The 23340-nt window shown below is 42.4% G+C and overlaps 1 protein-coding gene across 3 annotated transcripts in view; it reads left to right on the top strand.

Moving 5' to 3' along the window:
* Positions 1-23258, top strand: part of LOC118400983 (transcription initiation factor TFIID subunit 4-like) — a 28689-nt gene extending 5431 nt beyond the window's left edge. For 2 of the 3 annotated variants that reach the window (XM_035798051.1, XM_035798050.1), the window contains exons 5-15: positions 103-225; positions 477-566; positions 906-1082; positions 1521-1596; positions 1929-2040; positions 3072-3241; positions 3490-3620; positions 5758-5883; positions 10022-10078; positions 16296-16418; positions 21311-23258. In XM_035798051.1, the coding sequence (XP_035653944.1) occupies positions 103-225; positions 477-566; positions 906-1082; positions 1521-1596; positions 1929-2040; positions 3072-3241; positions 3490-3620; positions 5758-5883; positions 10022-10078; positions 16296-16418; positions 21311-21472 (1347 nt within the window). In that variant the 3' untranslated portion in view covers positions 21473-23258. The other variant, XM_035798052.2, reaches the window with a different exon arrangement.
* Positions 23259-23340: the final 82 nt, after the last annotated feature.

The raw sequence follows: 23340 nt of genomic DNA, 5'->3' as shown, positions 1-23340 counted from the left end.
CAGAAGTGGTGGTGACATGAGAAGCAAAGTTTGTGCAAGACTTATCAATAATTTTCATGGAAAGTCTAATCCTACTCAATGACCCATTCTCCTCTCTCGCAGGAAATGCAAGAAAATGTGAAGAAGTGCAAGAACTTCCTGTCCACCCTGATCAAGCTGGCGTCCCACAACTCCCCATCTCCAGACACATCCAAGAACGTCAAGGCCCTGGTGCAGGATCTTCTGGTGAGTCAAGACTCCTATAGAACACTAGGTTAAGGATATGATGAGTAGATGACGTCGTTAACTCATGCCTTATAAATGATCTACGAGTGGTTTATATGTGACAGTTATAAGGAGTGATGACTTTTCACATTTTGTTATGTGGTTCAATTGTCATTGGCATTATGGAGCGCGGGAATTATGACATTTCCTTTTATTTTATTTCTTTTTTTGTTGTCTGATTTTCACACTTAATCTCTTCTTTCTTTGATCAGGATGCTAAAATCGAGCCTGAGGAGTTCACCACACGTCTGCAGGCTGAGCTGAAGTCCTCTCCCCAACCGTACCTCATCCCCTTCCTCAAGGTTTGTTTGTTACCCTTAACCCTCAGCCGGACCTTTTTCTGAGCTCATTGCTATGCAATTACTAAAGTACCATGTAACATGTTACTACAATCTTACTAGTGTAATTAGTGTCACTACCCAGGTATAAGAGCAAATTCACGTAAATTGTTACCCTAACATAGTAAATTGTTACCCTAACATAGTAAGTTGTTACCCTAAAATAGTAAATTGTTACCCTAACATAGTAAATTGTTACCCTAACATAGTAAATTGTTACCCTAACATAGTAAATTGTTACCCTAACATAGTAAATTGTTGACGACATTACCACGTAACCCGTATTTGTTTCCTTCCGTTCAGAAAAGCCTTCCTGCCCTGCGGCTGTCCCTGCTCAACAACCAGCAGACTCTGCTGGCCTCCACCAACGCTTCTGCCCTGGCCGCTGCCTCCACTACTACCACCAGCGCTATCAGGGCCCGGCTCCCCACCACCGTCAGCCCCGCCACAGGCATTGTCAGGACACCCACCACTTCTCTGGTACGACCTTCCCGAACTTAAGACACTGGAGACTGGAAAAGATGCGCTGCCATTTTTAAGGGTTCTTCTTTCCATAGTAGGCCAGGCAGAATTCCTTTTGAGGCCGTTCTAGGTTGTCTCTCTATAATACACACAACAGTGGTCTGTTCTATTCAGTTGGTTGTGTTCTGTCTGTTATGCACCACTTGGCTCAAACTATTGTGAGTTACGTTTTCTGTTCCAAGTTTTGTGTCACATGCACAAGTACAGTGAAATGCTTTAACTTGCTAGCTCTACCCAACAGTGCAGTATTCAATATCAAAGTAGTATAACTGATAATAAAAATAATTTTAAAAAACACAATAAATAAGGGAGGAAGCTATATACAGGGACAGTGCCAGTACCAAATGTCCAATGTGCAGGGATACTGTTCATGTTCTAATGGTTCCTCTCTTCCAGGGTGTGAGAAGACCAGGGGTTCAGGGGGTCCAGACTCGCATGCCGATGGTCATCCCTCAGACCATCCGGCCACAAGGTACTGGCACCGCACAGCGCCCTCTCTCTCTCTCCATGCAGACAACGGACAACCTCAATAGGCGATCCCGGCGCTCTCGACCTGTGCTATTGTTGAAGGGAAGAGGTTATCCCCAGTGGACACTTGTTTTACCCACATCGTTCAATTATTCAAGGCCTGGATGATTATTAAGTGTCTCGGGTGTTAAGTGTTGAGCTATAACAGAAATGGACCAGCAGGGGAGGCCCCAGGACCGGATTTGAAAACCCCTTGTTAAGAGCAATGCACCGAGGCCCATTTTCTCACCATGCTATTGAACAGCTTTGTAATGATATGTTTTGTTTCTTTGTCAGGCACAGTTGCAAGAGGACTCACTATTATTGCAGGCAGATCCCCTGTGGGCATTGGTGCCCAGGCCTCTGCCAATCAGAAGAAGCTGAATGAGCCTGGAGGCGGGACGTTCAGGTACAGAATATCCGGGCTGGCAGGGGGAAACTATACTCTCTAACCAGGTTTCCATCCAACCTTTTTATGCAGGTAAAGTACATAAAAACGTTTAGTGACTCGCACTGTATCTGGAAAGGGACAACTGAACGCATTCAACTGAAATGTCTCTTCCGCATTTAACCCAACCCCTCTGAATCAGAGAAGTGTGTGGGGGGGGGGGGTGCCTTAATCGACATCCATGTCTTTGGTGCCCTTGGGGAACAGTGGGCTAACTTGCTTGCTCGGGCAGAATGACCGATTTTTACCATGTCAGCTCGGGGATTCGAACCAACGACCTTTAGATTTCTGGCCCAACACTCTAGCCACTAGGCCTGTTGGCAATACCAGAGTGGGCATACTCGCTATATAACGCAACATTGTTTGTGGGATTTGAAAATGTGATGGAAACACTTAACTTGTATTTGGTACATGGGGAATTAAACCATACAGGGTATTTTTATGTGTAAATGTCATCACTCTCACACTTTTTTCTGCAACAAGTCAATTTGATGGAAACATCTCTTGTGGGAAAATGTGCATATTGTTTTTATGCAGATTTTTAAATATTCACATAAATCTCTCACCGATTGGATGGAAACCTAGCTACTTTGGGTATCTGACCCCATGTAAACCTACAGTGTTTGAGGCTCCTGGCACTGTTTGGCTTAGTTTTACTGTGATAGTTTTCCATGACGCACAGAAACAGATCCACCACAGGATGGCAGCATTTCACACGTTTTGACATAACGGTGGGGTTGAGAAACACACTTAAGAAACACCAACTCGTCCTTGATCTGTGTGTAAATTACTTCATGTTCTTTTGAGAAATTGACATGAAATCCACATGGTGTAATTGTCTAGGCAACCACCAAATGTATATTCATGTGTAGCTTTCTTTAATGAACAATAAAATCAAGACCTAACTGACTGATTAACAACGTTAGCTGGCCAACTTAATGAACTTGCTTTCTGGAATGGCCCACTGATCTGTGTATACTGCATCTCTTTAGGGATGATGATGACATCAACGACGTGGCGTCCATGGCGGGGGTGAACCTGAACGAGGAGAACGCCCGCATCATGGCCACCAACTCTGAGCTGGTGGGCACCAAGATCCGCTCCTGTAGGGACGAGGCCTTCCTCCCACCAGGCCTGCTGCACAGACGCATCATGGAGACCGGTATGTGCAATAACCTGTCCTTTCTCCTGAACCAGCTATAAAACCCCGAAGTGTGCACTTGTTCACTTACTTATATATTGGATATGAAGGGAAATGACTAGTGTCAGAAATACGCTTCTGAAAGAAGTGGAGCTGGGCCATGATGTCTGTCGATCGTCAATAAATGACTGACCGCACCTTGCCATCCTACCACAGATAACGGCACTGATTGGCTGCTAATGCCTTTCTCTCTCTTTCTTCTGCTAAAGCCAAGAGGTTTGGGGTGACAGAGGTCCCAGCTGAGGCAGTGAACTACATCTCCCATGCCACCCAGGCCAGGCTGAGATCCGTGCTAGAGAAAGTGTCAACTATCGCCCAGCACCGCACTGACGGGGGCAAGGTAAGAACAGGAAGAGTCGAGGTTATCATGAACAGAAGCGGGTGAACAGTACAAGCGCAACAGTACATGAATAACACAAAAATAACACATGACTAACATCATGAACAGTACACAAACTACATGAACAGTACATGAACAGTACACAAACTACATGATCAGTACATGAACAGGGGACAAACCAAATAAACAACATCATGAACAGTACATAAACAACATCATGAACAGTACATAAACAACAACATGAACAGTACATAAACAACAACATGAACAGTACACAAACTACATGAACAGTACATGAACAGTACATGAACAGTACAGAAACTACATGAACAGTACATGAACTACATGATCAGTACATGAACAGGGGACAAACCAAATAAACAACATCATGAACAGTACACAAACTACATGAACAGTACATGAACAGTACACAAACTACATGATCAGTACATGAACAGGGGACAAACCAAATAAACAACATCATGAACAGTACATAAACAACAACATGAACAGTACATAAACAACAACATGAACAGTACACAAACTACATGAACAGTACATGAACAGTACATGAACTACATCAGTACATGAACAGGGACAAACCAAATAAAAACCAAATAAACTACATGAACAACATGAACAGTACACAAACTACATGATCAACATGAGGGGACAAACCAAATAAAAACCAAAGTACACAAAACAACAGCATGAACAGTAAACAAACTACATACATAAACAACAACATGAACAGAACAGTACACAAACTACATGAACAGTACACAAACTACATGAACGGTACACAAACTACATGAACAGTACACAAACTACATCAAGAACAGTAAAGTCGTGGACAAAAGTTTTGAATGACACAAATATTAATTTCCACAAAGTTTGCTGCTTCAGTGTCTTTAGATATTTTTGTCAGATGTTAACTATGGAATACTGAGGTATAATTTCAAGCATTTCAGAAGTGTCAAAGGCTTTTATTGACACTTACATGAAGTTGATGCAGAGTCAATATTTGCAGTGTTGACCCTTCTTTTTCAAGACCTCTGCAATCCGACCTGGCATGCTGTCAATGAACTTCTGGGCCACACCTGACTGATGGCAGCCCATTCTTGCATAATCAATGCTTGGAGTTTGTCAGAATTTGTGGGTTGTTCTTCCACCTGCCTCTTGAGGCTTGACCACAAATTCTGAATAGGATTAAGGACTGGGGAGTTTCCTGGCCATGGACCCAAAATATCGATGTTTTGTTCCCCGAGCCACTTAGTTATCACTTTTGCCTTATGGCAAGGTGCTCCATCATGCTAGAAAAGCCATTGTTTGTCACCAAACTGTTCCTGGATGGTTGGGAGAAGTTGCTCTCGGAGGATGTATTGGTACCATTCTTTATTCATGGCTGTGTTTTTAGGCAAAATTGTGAGCAATGATGATGGCACATGTTTCCTTGCAGGTAACCATGGTTGACAGAGGAAGAACAATGATTCCAAGCACCACCCTCCTTTTGAAGCTTCCAGTCTGTTATTCGAACTCAATCAGCATTGACAGAGTGATCTCAGCCTTGTCCTCGTCAACACTCACACCTGTGTTAACGACAGAATCACTGACAAGATGTCAGCTGGTCCTTTTGTGGCAGGGCTGAAATGCAGTGGAAATGTTTTTTTGGGATTCAGTTCATTTGCATGGCAAAGAGGGACATTGCAATTAATTGCAATTCATGTGATCACTCTTAATAATATATAATAATATATATAATAATAATATATGCCATTTAGCAGACGCTTTTATCCAAAGCGACTTACAGTCATGTGTGCATACATTCTACGTATGGGTGGTCCCGGGAATCGAACCCACTACCCTGGCGTTACAAGCGCCATGCTCTACCAACTGAGCTACAGAAGGACCACTTCTCTTCATAACAAACTGGAGTATATGCAAATTGCCATCATACAAACTGAGGCAACAGACTGAAAATGTATATATGTCATTCTCAACATTTGGCCACGACTGTACATGAACAACATCATGAACAACATCATGAACAGTACATGAACAATAGCATCCTACGTGTCCCTTTTTTATTTTATTTTTTTCACTCTCCCTTTCTCCTGTCCCTTCCCTCTCTATGCAGGATGAGGAGTGGTATGAGCCGTCGACAGACGTCAGGGCCCAGCTCCGCTTCTTTGAGCAGCTGGACAGGATGGAGAAACAGAGGAAGGACGAGCAGGAGAGGGAGGTCCTAATCAAGGCTGCCAAGGTAGAGACACGCACCACCGGACTACATGCCCACCGGGACTGTGCTACTACCACATTACCGCATCACCGGCAATAATTTGTTTAACTCCAGGAGAGGAGTGGCCTGTTAATAGTTGCAGTGTGTTTGTTGGTGCGTGTGCGCACGCGTGTCCACCCCATGGGAACGATGTGGCACATGAAAACGGAGGTAATTAGTGGAGTTTGAACAGAAACCACAACTCCCTCTACAGACATCATTAGACCTCTACGGGAGTGTACACACACACACTAATTAACTTAATGTGGGATAGAGATGTCATCCAGGAGATAATTAGCTCTGTGGTGCTGTGTAGATGGGATCTCACCAACCATATTAACACTGTCATGTGGGAGTCGGCCTAGTTACTATGCATTGCCCTGCTTGTAATGGACATTAGACAACACATACACTGGACAAAAATATAAACGCAACCATTTTAAAGATTTTACTGAGTTACAGTTCATACAAGGAAATCAGCCAATTTAAATTAACAAATTAGGTCCTAATCTATGGATTTCGTAATGACTAGGAATACAGATACCTTAAAGCAATGTAGGGGTGTGGATCAGCAAACCACCATTTGCATCATGCAGCGCGACACATCTCCGTTCGCATAGAGTTGACCAGGCTGTTGATTGTGGCCTGTGGAATGTTGTCCCCCTCTTGTGGCTGTGTGAAGCTGCGGGATATTGTTCGGGAACTGGAACAGGCTGTCGTACACGTCGACCCAGAGCATCCCAAACATGCTCAATGGGTGACGTCTGGTGAGTGGCGCGAGGAGCAGAGCGCGCCCAATTTGACTGGAGCGCGGAGCGAGATTCCCGAAGGCTGGAGCATCAGCTGCCTTCTTGCCCGCTCCAGTAGCGCTCACTTCACGAGTTCAGGGCATGCCAGGCCCAGCACTCACGTGTAGGCTACTCTGTCGATTACTTGTGTGCTGCCATGGCTACTCTCATGGAGTTTGCTAAATATTTTCGAAAAGAAACTGATCAAATGCACAGGTGCCAAATCAAGGTGACTTACAAAGATGAGGACTAAGAGTAGTATAGTGAGTGCAATGATGTAAGGAAATCATAACTAAAGAATCATATTGTGGAATCTGAAAAGACGCGTATGCTAAAAGAAAGGAACGAGGTGTGTAGCTAATTGTCATTGTAGCAAAGTATTTATAAACAAAAAATCTGATCACTTAAGTTTTTATTTTATAATTTCTATTATCTATACAATTGATTTTGGCCCAATAGACCTGGCATCTTGCAACTTTCAAGGAGCTTTCTGTTTTCATTGGGTTGTTTTGCTTAAAACCCTTTTATGCTTACAACTCTGCATGCCTGTCAAGAGTGGCCAAAAGGGGTGTTTAGCGTCCCCAGTGGCTCTGCAAGAGCAGAGCGGATATTCTCCACTGCTGACCTGCTCTCTAGGAACAATCACATGAGCCTGAAGCCACAGACTCTGGCCAAACTCGTCTTTCTAGAAATTAATTCAAAGGCACTGTCGACTGAGCCTAATAAGGCTTTTTTTTGTTTCATTTGTATTTAATTCTAAGTAAATCACAGCCTATATGTGCAATTTATAGACTAATAATGATTTGATATCAAAATGCTGAGCGCTTACTGTCTCCGACTTAATGTCTCCGAGTGTGTTGCACTCGCAAATGCTTCACAATGTATTTCTTTGTACGTTATAACCTTGAAATAATTGGCTCCCTGTCTAGCTCTTGACCCTATTTAGAGTGTTTTATATGCTGTTTTAATACGACATGTAGCCTATTTGAAATGACGAGCACTTCTTACATCTTTTCATGTTTTATTCAAATACTTTTCATTCAAATCATATGGTTTGGTTTCAACGCTTCAAACCAAATGGTAGGTCCAGAAATAGATGGTTGTTGGTGAAATTGTGATTTTTTGATGAATGGAGTGAATTTGGAGCTGCGTTTTTTTTTTTTTTTTTTTTGTTCATGTGAGCAGGTAGCGGTTTTTAGCAGAGCACTTGGAAAGGACGCAGAGCTCCGGAGAGGTGCACAAGCACCGCTCCATGAGCGGTGAGCGGGATTTCCGACCGCTCAACTCCACTCACATACTCTGCTGGTGAGTAACGCAGGCCATGGAAGAACTGGGACACTTTCAGCTTCCAGGAATTGTGTCCAGATCCTTATGACATGTGGGTCGTACATTATCACGCTGAAAACGTGTGATGGCGGCGGATGATTGGTACGACAACGGGCCTCAGGATCTCGCCACGGTATCTCTGCAATCAAATTGCCAGCGGTAAAATTGAAACCTGGATTCGTCTGTTACGAGCACACTTCTCCAAAGTGCAAGTGGCCATCGACGGTGGGAATTTACCCATTTGAAGTCGGTTACAACGCCCATCTGCAGTAAGGTCAAGACCCTGGTGAGGACGACGAGCACGCAGATGAGCTTCCCTGGGATGGTTTGTGCAGAAACTATTCGGTTGTGCAAACCCACAGTTTCATCAGCTATCCAGGTAAATGGTCTCAGACGATCCCGCAGGGGAAAATAACGCAGTCTCATTAATAACCGTTCTAATAGCAATAGACTTTTGGTAAAAAAGCAAAAAACGTGTTTTAATTTAGGAAATCTGTTCCCAAGTATTGCCACAAAAAAAAAAAAATGTGATCGCGTCTGTCTAATCATCAAGGTATGCAATTATTATTTTCAGATTTTCAGATTTTCAGATCTCTTTTTGGCTTAGTTGTGTTCAATTTGCAGAGTACAATTTATTATAATTATTTTGCGCCCCCCGATTATTTTCCTGCCTGCTGAAGTTGTACATTTCCCAGTTTAGAAGAAGTGACTGCTAAATGCTAACTCCCGATCTTATAAGCCATTTCTGTATGCATAGCTAGCACACAGAAATTGGTGCTTGTAGTCAGTCGTTGTTAACTGTTGATTGGCGACTATGGCATGAACATATATTGGGGTTGACATCCATACAAGCATTTTCTACTCCGAACTCAACATAGTGTGAAATGCAAGTCGGAAGTTCACATACACCTTAGCCAAATACATTTAAACTCAGTTTTTCACAATTCCTGACATTTAAATCCCCTGTCTTCGGTCAGTTAGGATCACCACTTTATTTTAAGAATGTGAAATGTCAGAATAATAGTAGAGAGAATGATTTATTTCAGCTTTTATTTCTTTCATCACATTCCCAGTGGGTCAGAAGTTTACATACACTCAATTAGTATTTGGTAGCATTGCCTTTAAATGTTTTAACTTGGGTCAAACGTTTCGTGTGGCCTTCCACAAGCTTCCCACAATAAGTTGGGTGAAGTTTGGCCCATTCCTCATGACAGAGCTGGTGTAACTGAGTCAGGTTTGTAGGCCTCCTTGCTCGCACATACTTTTTCAGTTCTGCCCACGTATTTTCTATAGGTAACACAATAGTAGTATAGTAACACAATATAGCAATAACCAAGCTATATACATATATACTGGGACCGAGTCAATGTGCAGGGGTACGAGGTAATTGAGATATGCACATCTAGGTAGTGGTAAAAGTGACTCGGCAATCAGAATAGATAATATACAGAATAGCAGCACTCTGTGTTTGGCGTCAATATGCGTGTGTATTCTAGTATGTGTGAGTGTGCATAGAGCCGGTGCAAGAGCCGGTGCAAGTTAAAAAGGGGGGTCAATGCAAATAGTCAGAGTAGCAATTTGATTAACTCTTCAGCAGTCTTATGGCTTTGGGGTAAAAGCTGTTCAGTAGCCTTTTGGTCCCAGACTTGGCGCTCCGGTACCGTTTGCCGTGCGGTACCAGAGAGAACAGTCTCTGACTTGGGTGGCTTGAGTCTTTGACAATTTTCTGCCTTCTTCTAACACCGCCTGGTATAGAGGATTTGGATGGCCGGGAGCTCTGCCCCAGTGAGGTCCTGGGCCGTCCGTTTTTTTTTTCAGGGTGAAGAGGGGTTGTCGTGCCCTCTTCACAACTGTCTTTGTTCTATTTGGACCATTTTATAGGTCCTTAGTAATGCGGACACCGAGGGACTTGAAGCTATTCCTCTCATGACAAGGTATCCACCTCCCCTGTCTCTCTCTCTCTCTCTCCATCTGTCTCTCCTTCTAACCCGTGTTTCTCTCAAATATAGAGTCGCGCCAGGCAGGAGGACCCAGAGCAAGCTCGGTTGAAGGCGAAAGCTAAAGAGGTTAGTGCTTCATTTTGTTTCCATCCACATACAAACACGTCAAAGCAGTTGACGCTCAGTATCATTATCGATGTACAATATCCCAAAATACACAAATGGTATATATATAGTCCATTGTCAGACAGCTACAGACTGGCATCCAAGAACGTTCCACCAAAATACAAACATTTTCCATATAGACCTCCCCACCCCAACCATGCCCTTATTTGAGGCTAGCTCTCCCCATATTATAGCTCTGCCTTGGGGCACACTCTGTTTGGACAGTGTTTCGCCACTTCGACCCAGAGGGGGCTCTGTGCCTTGGGGCATTATCCATAAAGATCAGGGAAGGGGAGCCCAAGTCAGGACATGTTGCTGTAGTACTGTAGAAGTCACCTAATCAGTCTTTTGTTTAGCTTTATCATTTTTGTTAGTGATGGGCTTGGACAAAGGCATGTAAAGCCAAGTTGCTTCCCAGGAGGAGGGTTGGCCACACCTGGTTTGATGTTTGGTATTTTATTAGGATCCCAATTAGCTGTTGCAAAAGCAGCAGCTACTCTTCCTGGGGTCCACATGAAACATAATACAGAACACCATTAGACCAGAACAGCTCAAAGACAGAACTACCTACATTATTTTTAAAGGCACACAGCCTACATATCAATGCATACACACAAACTATCTAGGTCAAATAGGGGAGAGGCGTTGTGTTGCTTTATCTGTTTATTTGAGCAATATGAGATGGAAGGAAGTTCCATGCAGTTAGGAGTCTATATAATACTGTACGCTTTCTTGAATTTGTTCTGGATTTGTGGACTGTGAAAAGACTGCTGGTGGCATGTCTGGTGGGATAAGTGTGTGTGTCAGAGCTGTGTGTAAGTAGACTATGCAAACCATTTGGGATTTTCAACACATTAGTGTTTCTTATAAAAAAGAAGTGACGCCATCGGTCTCTCCTAAACTCTTTGCCAAAAGAGACTGGCATGTATAGTATTTATATCAGCCCTCTGATTACAATTAAGAGCAAAACGTTCCGCTCTGTTCTGGGCCAGCTGCAGCTTAACTAGGTCTTTCCTTGCCATACTGGACCACACGACTGGACAATAATCAAGAGTAGACAAAACTAGAGCCTGCAGAACTTGCTTCTTGTAGTGGTGTCAAAAAAGCAGAGCATCTCTTTATTACGGCCAGACCTCTCCCCATCTTTACAACCATTGAATCTATATGTTTTGACCATGACAGTTTACAATCTAAAGTAACAGAAAGTAATTTAGTCTCCTCAACGTGTTCAACAGCCACACCATTCATTACCAGATTCATCTGAGGGCTAGAGCTTAGGGAATGATTTGTACCAAATACTATGTTCTTAATTTTAGAGATGTTCAGGACCAGTTTATTACTGGCCATCCATTCCAAAACAGACTGCAACTCTTTTTTAAGGGTTTCAGTGACTTAATTAGCTGTGGTTGCTGATGCGTATATGGTTGAATCATCACCATACATGGACACACATGCTTTTTTTTAATGCCAGTTGAGGTTCTTGGTAAAAATAGAAAAGAGGGCCTAGAGAGCTGCCCTGCGGTACACAACACTTTACATGTTTCCCCATCTCTTTCAACCATACAGTTGTTCAATTCTGCATCAATCCATGGAGCCTTAACAGTTCTAACAGTCAGTTTTTTAATAACTTCTTAGGGTTGCAATCCTATTAACGGGATCAATATGACAACAGCCAGTGAAAGTGCAGGGTGCCAAATTCAAAACAACAGAAATGTCATAATTAAAATTCCTCAAACAGACATGTATCTTATACCGTTTTAAAGGTGATCTTGTTGTTAATCCCACCAGTGTCCAATTTCAAATAGGCTTTACAGCGAAAGCACCACAAACGATTGTTAGGTCACCACCAACTCACAGAAAGATTCAGCCATTTTTCCAGCCAAAGAGAGGAGTCACAAAAAGCACAAATAGAGAAAATTAATCACTAACCTTTGATGATCTTCATCAGATGACACTCATAGGACTTAATGTTTTGTTTGATAAAGTTCATATTTAAATAAAAAAATCTCAGTATACATTGGCGCGTTACGTTCACTAGTTCCAAAAACATCCAGTGATTTTGCAGAGAGCTCATTTTACAGAAATAATTATAAATGTCGATAAATACAATTGTTAGACATGGAAATATAGATATACCTCTCCTTAATACAACCGCTGTGTCAGATTTCAAAAAGACTTTACGGAAAAAGCAAACCATGCAATCTGAGACGGCGCTCAGAAGAAAAAAATATATATATACCCACCATGTTGGAGTCAACAGAAATCAGAAATAACATTATAAATATTCCCTTACCTTTGATGATCTTCATCAGAATGCACTCCCAGGAATCCTAGTTCCACAATAAATGTTTGTTTTGTTCGATAATATCCATTATTTATGTCCAAGTAGCTACTTTTGTTAGCGCGTTTAGTACACAAATCCAAACGCTCGTGCAGGTCCAGCCGAACGTTGGACGAAAACTTATATTATATTATAATTTATATTAATTATTATATTAAGTTATATTACAGGTTGAAGAAACTTGTCAAACTAAGTATAGAATCAATCTTTAGGATGTTATCATAAATCTTCAATAACGTTCCAACAGGAGAATTCCTATGTCTGTAGAAAAGCCATGGAACGCAGGTCGCTATCATGTGAAATGCGCGTGACCAGGACCTGGCTCTCTGCCAGACCACTGACTCAAACAGCTCCTATCCGGCTACACTTCACAGTAGAAGCCTCATTCAAGTTTCTAAAGACGGTTGACATCTAGTGGAAGCCTTAGGAAGTGCAACATAACCAATATCAATGTATTCAATAGGGGCTGGGTTGAAAATTGACCAACCTCAGATTTCCCACTTCCTGTTTGGATTTCTTCTCAGGTTTTTGCCTGCCATGTGAGTTATGTTATACTCACAGACATCATTCAAACAATTTTAGAAACTTCTATCCAATACTAATAATAATATGCATATATTAACAACTGTGACTGAGGAGCAGGCAGTTTACTCTGGGCACCTTTCATCCAAGCTACTCAATACTGCCCCTGCAGCCATAAGAAGTTTAACAGGTGCTTGTTTATTAAGAATTGGAAGAAGCAATTTCATAAATTCATGAAGTGCAGCATCTGGATGCTCCTTATTAATCACATCAGACCAACAAATATTTTTTAGGAGTCACAGCAAAATTTATTGTACACCTTTTTAGGCCCAGCTGTTGAAACTTTGGCTTTCCAATGGGTACGAATACAGCTTTAGAACAAAGTTCTACAGTATTGGTAAAAATGTGATCAATACATGTGGATGATCTTGTTCCTGTAGTGTTTGTAAACACTCTGGTAGGTTGATTAATAACCTGAACCAGATAACAGGCACTGGTTACAGTGAGAAGCTTTCTTTTGAGCAGACCGCTTGATGAAAACCGGTTCAAGTCCCCAAGAAAATGGACCTCTCTGTTTACATCACGTATGCTATCAAGCATTTCAAACACATTATTTAGATTCTGACTGTTAGCACTTGGTGGCCTATAGCAACACCCCAAAAGAAAAGGCTTTAGATGTGCAAAGTGAATCTGCAACCACAACACTTCAATAACACTTGACATGTCTTCTCTAAGCATTACAGGGATATGGCTCTGAATATATATACAGCAACACCTCCCCATAAGCATTTCTGTCTCTTCTATAGATGTTATATCCTTGTATTGCTACTGCTGTATCAAATGAATTATCTAAGTGACACCTAGAGTTTAACACCTATGTCAAGAATAGAAAACTGGTTTTCATTCTCTCCTAATCAGAGACTGACTCAGACCTGAGACACCAGGTGGCCTCTGTCCAATCAATCTGTGACATACAGTTGAAGGTGGAAGTTTACATACACTTAGGTTGGAGTCATTAAAACTCATTTTTCAACCACTCCACGCATTTCTTGTTAACTATAGTTTTGGCAAGTCGGTTAGGACATCTACTCTGTGCATGACACAAGTCATTTTTCCGACAATTGTGGACAGAGATTATTTCACAATTCCAGTGGGTCAAAAGTTTACATATACTAAGTTGACTGTGTCTTTAAACAGCTTGGAAAATAACAGAAAATGTCATCATGGCTTTAGAAGCTTCTGATAGGCTAATTGACATTTGAGTCAATTGGAGGTGTACCTGTGGATGTATTTCAAGGCCTACCTTCAAACTTAGTGCCTTTTTGCTTGACATAATGGGAAAATCAAAAGAAATCAGCCAGGACCCCAGGAAAAGAATTGTAGACATCCACAAGTCTGGTTCATCCTTGGGAGCAATTTCCAAACTCCTGAAGGTACCATGTTCATCTGTACAAACAATAGTACGCATGTATAAACACCATGGGACCACGCAGCCATCATACCGCTCAGGAAGGATACGCGTTCTGTCTCCTAGAGATTAACGTACTTTGGTGTGAAAAGTGCAAATCAGCAACAGCAAAAGACCTTGTGAAGATGCTGGAGGAAACAGGTAGAAAAGTATCTATATCCACAGTTAAACAGTCCTATATGGACATGACCTGAAAGGCCGCTAAACAAGGAAGAAGCCACTGCTCCAAAACCGCCATAAAAAAAAGCCAGACTACGGTTTGCAACTGCACATGGGGACAAAGATTGTACTTTTTGGAGAAATGTTCTCTGGTCTGAATAAACAAAAATAGAAGTGTTTGGCCATAATGACCATTGTTATGTTTGGAGGAAAAAGGGGATCGCTTGCAAGCTGAAGAACAGCATCCCAACCGTGAAGCACAGGGTTGGCAGCATCATGGTGTGGGGGTGCTTTGCTGCAGGAGGGACTGATGCACTTCACAAAATCGATGGTATCATGAGGCACGAAAATTCTGTGAAAATATTGAACAAACATCTCAAGACATCAGTTAGGAAGTTAAAGCTTGGTCGCAAATGGGTCTTCCAAATGGACAATGACCCCAAGCATACTTCCAAAGTTGTGGCAAAATGGCTTAAGAACAACAAAGTCAAGGTATTGGAGTGGCCATTACAAAGCCCCGACCTCAATCAAATAGAACATTTGTGGGCAGAACTGAAAAAGCGTGTGCGAGCAAGGAGGCCTACAAACATGACTTAGTTACACCAGCTCTATCAGGAGGAATGGGCCAAAATTCGCTCAACTCATTGTGGGAAGCTTGTGGAAGGCTACCCAAAATTTTGACCCAAGTTAAACAATTTAAAGGCAATGCTACCAAATACTAATTGAGTGTATGTAAACGTCTGACCTACTGGGAATGTGATGAAAGAAATACAAATAAAGCTGAAATAAATAATTCTCTCAATTTCACATTCTTAAAATAAAGTGGTGAGCCTAACTGACCTAAGATACTTTTTTACTAGGATTAAATGTCAGGAATAGTGAAACTGAGTTTAAATGTATTTGGCTGAGGTGTATGTAAACTTCTGACTTGTAAATAAATCATTACTACTACAAGGTAGAAAATAAAACCAGCACTACTTGGGCCCTCCAGTCCTCTGGCATATGTGATCAAGACTAGTTTCTAGAATCTGCAGAGAGGCGTAACCTGGTTCTGCCTCTACCAATTAAATTTCTCAGACAGACAGGGACCTGACCAGAGGCAATGTTGGCTTACAGTGCACCACTCTCTGCCTTGTGCCCTCATAATATCTGAAGATACAATGCCCCCGTCACACACGCACGCGCTCGCCTGCTTCTGGCCGCTGTTCCATCTTAACCTCCAGGGTCAGGTCTCAGCTCACTGTACCACATCACCAGTGTGTGTGTGTGTGTGTGTGCAGCACTTCCCTTTCAATTAGCATTAGTAACGTTGACATTAATGAGGACGTCAACGTTGCCTTGAATTATATCTTCTGTCGATTCCAGGCTCCCCCTTTGGAGCAGGCGGCTGTTTTAGTTTGTAGCACTAGCCTGCTGCAGAAGGATTTGTTTTCATGGCAGATGATAATAGCTCAATATGAAATGGTTGTAGTCAATGAATAGGCCCATTAGAGGCGTTTGTCCCGTATTCATTTCTCTGTGCCGTTTCATAAAGCTACTGTACTTCTTCGCTCTGTATCACATCTCTCTGTTGTAGATGACAACTGTCTCCATTCCAGCTATTATGCCACCACTGATAGATTCTTTTCAGGATGTATATCAGACAGGAGAGGTGTAAATGTCTGTGGCTCTCTCTTTTCCCCTCTTAGATGCAGCAGGCGGAGCAGGCCCAGATCCGGCAGCGTGAAGCCAACCTCACTGCCCTGGCTGCCATCGGTCCCCGCAAGAAACGCAAGATGGACTCGCCAGGGAGCTCCACATCGGGCACAGAGGTAAGGGTCCCTAAAATGTGGCAGTATGAAGGTGCTTATATCCTAAGTTTGATATCCTAATTTTCCAATGACTTTCACCCTCTGACTCTTCATCACATTATGGGGGGGGGGGGATATGTGAACTCGCCTTTGAAGTAATGCCAAAAAAAGAAAGTGTGGATTTATTTGCTCACAGTCATACACCTGTGTCATCAATGCACATCCCCCAGCATTCTCCCTATCCAGCAGAGAGCAGAGTAAATGTGACCAGAGTTGAGTGAAGGGGGTCAGCATGGGCCTCTAGGCTTGTTGTGGGTGTCTGCACCACTCTACCCCCTCCAAGCCCCCTCTCCTCTCACCCCCTGAGAGGAGCCATAGATTTCAGCTCTGCAGAAATGAGCCTGGGGGGGACGACAGCATGGGGCGGCTGCAGTATGGGTGCCTCGGTCACACCCATCACCCCCTCCCACATCCAGCCCTGAGTTCTCCCCAAAGCGATCCCAGACAAAGGCCCCTGTGCCGGGGTGAGAGCCCGGGATTAGGAGAGGGAGGGAATGCAAGCTTTAGAGTGAACATTTTAGGGAGGGGAAGGTGTAATAATGAACTTTGCCATGGTGAAGTCATCTGAACGGCTAGCAAGCTTGTTGGTCAGTTGGTAGGTTAGCCAGTTGGTGAGCTAGCCAGGTAGTTATCTGGGTCGTTCCAACAATACTGGGTGCCTTTTGAGAAGTGTAACTCTGTAAAAAATGTCCTAAAGAGCACATGTTCAACTTTATAAAAAACATGTTTTCCCATCAAGAGATTAAAAAAGAAATAAGACTATAGTAAGTGCCTATTAAGTGGCAAATAAAGTAACAGGGTTGACTGTAACAGGGTTGACTGTAACAGGGTTGACTGTAACAGGGTTGACTGCCATTTTATTCAGACATAAATCCCCTTGTGACAGGGTGAATGGAAGCTTGTTGTGTGTAACAGGGAGTGGCAATTGAATGCAAGCTTCCCAAAAAAATGAAATTGTGTCTAGCCTGTCTATGCATATCAAGGTTGACTTGTAATGCTCAACCCGCTCAGTTTTCCACCACAAAACACTAATGGCCAAAAAGAATACATGTCCAATTTCTTCTTGTGGGAAAACAAAATATTTAAATGAGCAAGTTTCACCATATTAAAATGAAAGTTCAGTTCACATAACAGGGTTGACCTTAAAATGAGGGACAGATGTAATTAAATAAGCATCTTCATAAATGACTGTCAAAGCAACACAATAACTAGGGCTTTACAATGATGGCGAAAACACAGAGGGGCATGTCAAAATGGCACTTTAGCAGTTAATTATTCATGTTACATTTTTAAAAATTGAATTCTTCATGTGGTCTATATTAAAGGACACTTCTCTTAATATAACAGGTTTTTAAAATTCAATATTGGTGCACAATTTCTACTTAAAATATCAAAGGGACGCAAAAGGCACTCATTTTGTGGAACTACCAAGCTAGTCCCTCATCAGCTACTTTGCTTGCTAGTTTGTAAAATGGATATAAAGTTGCTAGTGGCTGCCTTAAAATGTAGTAAAGAAATTATAGAAAATATTCCTGATATTAAAATGTGGAGTAGGGAAAAAAATACTAATGTTTGATTACATTTTAAGGCCGCAACATGTGCAAGGGGAGTGTAAACTCACTAGCCACTGTATAGGACTTCAGGCAGTTAGATATACAGGTAACTGCCAAAAATAAAGGAAACGCCAACACAAAGTGTCTTAAAGGGGCGTTGGGCCACCACGAGCTGCCAGAACAGCTTCAGTGTGCCTTGGCACAGATTATACAAGTGTCTGGAACTCTATTGGAGGGATGCAACACCATTCATCCACAAGAAATTCCCATAATTTGGTGTTTTGTTGATGGTGATGGAAAACGCTGTCTGAGGCACCGCTCCAGAATCTCCCATAAGTGTTTTAATTAGGTTGAGATCTGGTGACTCACACACACACACACACACACACACACACACAAACCCTTTTAAACATCCCATGCTCCTTTTAAGACTAGATTTCTTTTAGCCAAGGTAGCCAAAATAAGGGGCAACTGGGGATTTCTATACATGGCCCTAAGCATGATGGGATGTTACTTGCTTAATTAACTAAAGGAACCACACCGGTGTGGAAGCACCTGCTTTCAATATACTTTGTCTCTCATTTACACAAGTGTTTACTTTATTTTGAAAGTCACCTGTATGTTAGTTCGATACGGTAGTTGGGTAATTAGCAAGTAAACAAGGTAGTCCCCTATGGGATATTTATTTTCTACCGTAGGTAATGAGTAGTAATGCACAAAGGTTTCCTGGCTCCTCTGTTAGCATTTCCTCATACAGTGTAATTCAGACCCCTTGACTTTTCCCACATTTTTTAAAAAGTGAAAACAAATGTATTAAAAATGTAAAATAAACTGATTTATACATAAGTATTCAGACCCTTTTGCTATGAGACTCAATTGAAGTGCACCCTGTTTCCATTGATCATACTTGAGATGATTCTACAGCTAAATTGGAGTCCACCTGTGGTAAATTCAATTGATTGGACATGATTTGGAAAGGCACACACCTGTCTATATAAGGTCCCACAGTTGACCGTGCATGTCAGAGCAAAAACCAAGCCATGAGGTCGAAGGAATTATCGCTATGGACTAATTAGGAATTAGTCCATAGCGCTCCGAGATACGATTGTGTTGAGGCACAGATCTGGGGAATACCGAAAAATGTCTGCAGCATTGAAGTTCCCCAATAACACCGTGGCCTCCATAATTCTTAAATGGAAGAATTTTGGAACTACCAAGACTCTTCCTAGAGCTGGCCGTCCGGCCAAACTGAGCATTCGGGGGAGGACTTTTGTCAGGGAGGTGACCAAGAACCCGATGGTCACTCTGACAGAGTTCCTCTGTGCAGATAAGAGAACCTTCCAGAAGGACAACGACCTAAAGCACACAGCCAAAACAACGCAGGAGTCACTTCGGGACAAGTCTATGAATGTCCTAGAGTGGCCCAGCCAGAGCCTGGACTTGAAGCCGATCTAACATCTCTGGAGAGACCTGAAAATACCTGTGCAGCGACGCTCCCCATCCAGCCTGACAGAGCTTGAGAGGGTCTGCAGAGATGAATGGTAGAAACTCCCTAAATACAGGTGTGCCAAGCTTGTAGTGTCATACCCAAGAAGACTTGAGGCTGTAATCGCTGCCAAGTGCTTCAACAAAGTACTGAGTAAAGGGTCTAAATACTTGTAAATGTGATTTGTTTTTAATTTTTAATAAATGTGCAAAAAAAATCAAAAAAATCTGTTTTTGCTTTGTCATTGTGTGTAGATTGATGCGGGGGGAAACGATTTAATCCATTTTAGAATAAGGCTGTAACGTAACAAATTGTGGTCAAGGGGTCTGAATACTTTCCAAACGCACAGGGTACATACCCAAACGTTCTGAGGTGTTCGTGGCAGGCGGATGTGTCTGTCTCACCCTGACCACTCCTGCAGATGGGTGCTAAAGGGGCCTGTTGGCAGCTTGGAGACGAGATTTCACGCCGGGATTCAATCCGATCGCCCCTTTTCAACTATGCACCTTGAAGACTCTGGATAAGAGCGTCTGCTAAATGACTTAAATGTAAATGTAAGACAATTCCTGTATTCATAAAGATTTGCATTTGTCAGCTGTCAGATTTTTTTTAATGAGATTTTCAGGAGCTCAATCAGAAATATTTGTGTATCTGCTATATAAGGCGGATCTGATCGGAATGAATTTGGCCTTTAAGTCAGAGAATGAAATAACATTTGTAATGCGTTCTTCTCAATAGAGAAAAGTTATTTATCCACGGCCAACTTCCATCGTACCTAATGTGAACAAGTTTCCTGAGTGGTCAGACCGGTCAGAGTTATATCAAAAGAGGATCTTTGACTGATTTGAGTCGGAACGGTGATCTCGTGCAACCCATCACGCTTGATTGGAGTGTCTCCACTGGGTGTGTGATGTTGGGCATTCATTGTGCCAGTATGGAGTACACACCCATGTGTGTGTGTGTGTGTGGCGCGTGTGTGCAGGAGGTTACCACACCTGCAGGCTGTTAAGCTGTATAATGCTCTGATTGTGTTCCTGTATGAACCTGGAGCCTTATTCCAATCCTCCAGTGTCAGCTCCCCCCTCAGGCTCTCTGCACATAGAAGTAGAATTTGGTACTAAACTCATTTTACATAATAGGAACCACCATTGTTTCACAAAATGGCCATTTCATGAAAGACATTTTCTAGTTCCCAAATGTTTTTCCCCTTGAGCCCCGATAATGAAATGTACCCATTGTCAACACCAGGCCCCAGTTAAGGAACCGCTGACTGGCTTGTAGCCTATCCGTTCCAGGATACATTACAGGGCTATTCAGTTGGGCACAATGTCACGGAGTTCACTAAGACATGTACAATCTTGTCACCCCATTAAACAAGCCTCAGGATATTTCAGTAGTGTGCACCACGCAGCATCAACCCAACCCACACTGTGTGATATCACATTGGTAATTGCTGCTCTTTTGAGTTTGTTGGAGTTGTCCCAAAATGGAGAGAGCATGGCATTTAGTGTGCAAGGTAAGGGTGGGACCGCTTCCCTCCAGCTGTACACACACCTTGTATGAAACTGTGGTGACGTACGCACAAGCCTGGGCTGTCAAAGCTTAGTGAGTGGGACAGGATAGGTGACAGTGAATTGACATTTCTCTGGTTAGACCACATCGCTTGTTCCCCCAGCCTGCATTACTATTGCTTGAGCCTCGATGTTGGCACACAGGCTGGATATCACCAACACATATTTTAAATCAATCGAAATGACCCTAAATCACTTACTAGCAGGTCTAACTATTGTAATGCCGTCCCTTTTTCTCCTCAGGTTGCTTTGGGTTCAGGGGCCGGCTCTTCCACAGCCGCCTCCTCCCGCCAACAGCTCCGTCAGCGGATCACGCGAGTCAATCTCAGGGACTTTATCTTCTGCCTGGAGCAGGAGAGAGTCACATCCCGGTCCTTACTGCTCTATAAGGCTCTCCTGAAGTAGTGGAGTCCCCCAGGGTTCTGGACTTGACCCAATACAAATTTGTGACAGGTTTCCCCTTTACCCCAATATATATATACATACACACACACACACGCACACGTTCCCGTACCACACTATCCTTTATCCCCCTAATCTGATACTAAGCAACCCCACGCCACCCCAACGTTGCCCCCTGATCATATAGCCCCTTTGGACAGGTACACTGCTGGCTCTACTCTTTCACTTGGCCACATCATTGTTCTCACATCAAGTCTAGTCTCATTCACTAGCTGTGTGCTTTACAATGCTGAGAGCTTCGATGCTGGCAGGCGGGCGCACACTCATTTTTTACAATGACTCCTGCTATGTACCTGACAAGGTGCCTTTTGAGTCTGTCCCAAACCGTTGCGTAATTCTTAAACAAAACCTACAGTTGTAAGATTTGTGTCAGGATCCTTGCTATTTTAGCCCAATGGCTACTCACGAAGGATGTTACATCACACCACAGATAGTTTTGACTGGATTTTCAAGAGGATTGTTTGGTCACCCTGGGTAGGATCTGTGCTCTCCAGATCAAAACCTACAAACACTTGTGTTATCTACGTTTTTCCAAACATTGAAAAGGAACCATTTCAAATTGAAAGATAATGTTTGCATTTTATGTACCATACAAGTAAGTACGGCGTTAGAAACTACAGGTTTTAATTCACCACACCCTATAGTGAATGTTAGAGAAATCTATTGTCAGATAAATGTACAGAGTACTGTGATGCCTCATTTTAAAACAACAAATACATAGAGTACTTACTAGTTCCAGACCTGGGTCAAATACTTTCAAATGATTGAGCTGTGCTCGATTTAGTTTGCCTGGTACAGTAGAACCAATGGAATAGTCCCATTAAATGCAAACGCCAAGCTAAATCAAGCGCACCTTAATTTGACCCAGGTTCGGCTGGTATACATGGTGGTTTATAGGGTTCGTATTACGATGTTACTGCGCAGCATGTCTGATAGGTGTTATGGCAGAATAGTGAAACATAAGATTATATTTTTGTGTGTGTGTGTAAAGAGCCAACTCAGTTTATATAGGGTTCATACAAAGACCCGTCTCTCCTATTGTAGACCGTGAATCTAGATAAATTACCAGTAGCCATTTTAAGATATTATTATTCAGACTCAAGCTCAGCACAGAACAGGGAGCTGGCTCTCTTATACACTCACTCAGGCTAATGAAATAAAAACGTCAACAAACATTGTCATATTGAGCACCATTCCTATCATTTTCTTCTCAAGACCTTAAAATTCCATCCAGGATTTTATTTTTCTTTTTTTTTCCCCCACCTGGAAAGTCAGTCTCTTGCAGCACCGCGCAAACAAGATCTACAGTGTGCTTTGCTATGTTAACGCTGATCAACATCAAAATGATCTGTCGTAGCGATCGAGCAAGTATTTTTCTAATGCTAATTGTATACAACTGCTCATTTTTTGGGGGGACGAAAGTGCTTTTTTCCCCCCCAGTTTGACTTTGGAATGACTGAAGGTTTTTAATGCTTTAAATGTATTTTTTTACTGTAACAGGCATTTGTTTATATAGTGCATAGTTCTAATTGATCAATGAGATACAGCTGTGGTGTTAAGAGTCTGGGTCTTAGCACCTAGCTACAGTACCATCTGTTGAAGGACACATTTTTGTGACTATTTATATTTCCTACTATCTGTGTATTCAAACCTGACGCATTTCAGGCGATGCAATTTTACTATTGTTTGTACCTTTGCAAAAAAAATGAATAAAGAAAGTGACAAAGTACACAGCCGGATTTCTTTGACGGTACAGTACATCCGGAAAGTATTCAGACCCAATTACTTTTTCCACATTGTTACGTTAGAAT

The sequence above is a fragment of the Oncorhynchus keta genome, chromosome 22 (assembly GCF_023373465.1).
Source record: "Oncorhynchus keta strain PuntledgeMale-10-30-2019 chromosome 22, Oket_V2, whole genome shotgun sequence".
Lineage (NCBI taxonomy): Eukaryota > Metazoa > Chordata > Actinopteri > Salmoniformes > Salmonidae > Oncorhynchus > Oncorhynchus keta.
Note: the sequence above shows the minus strand (reverse complement) of the source record. Positions and strands in the feature narration are given on the sequence as shown.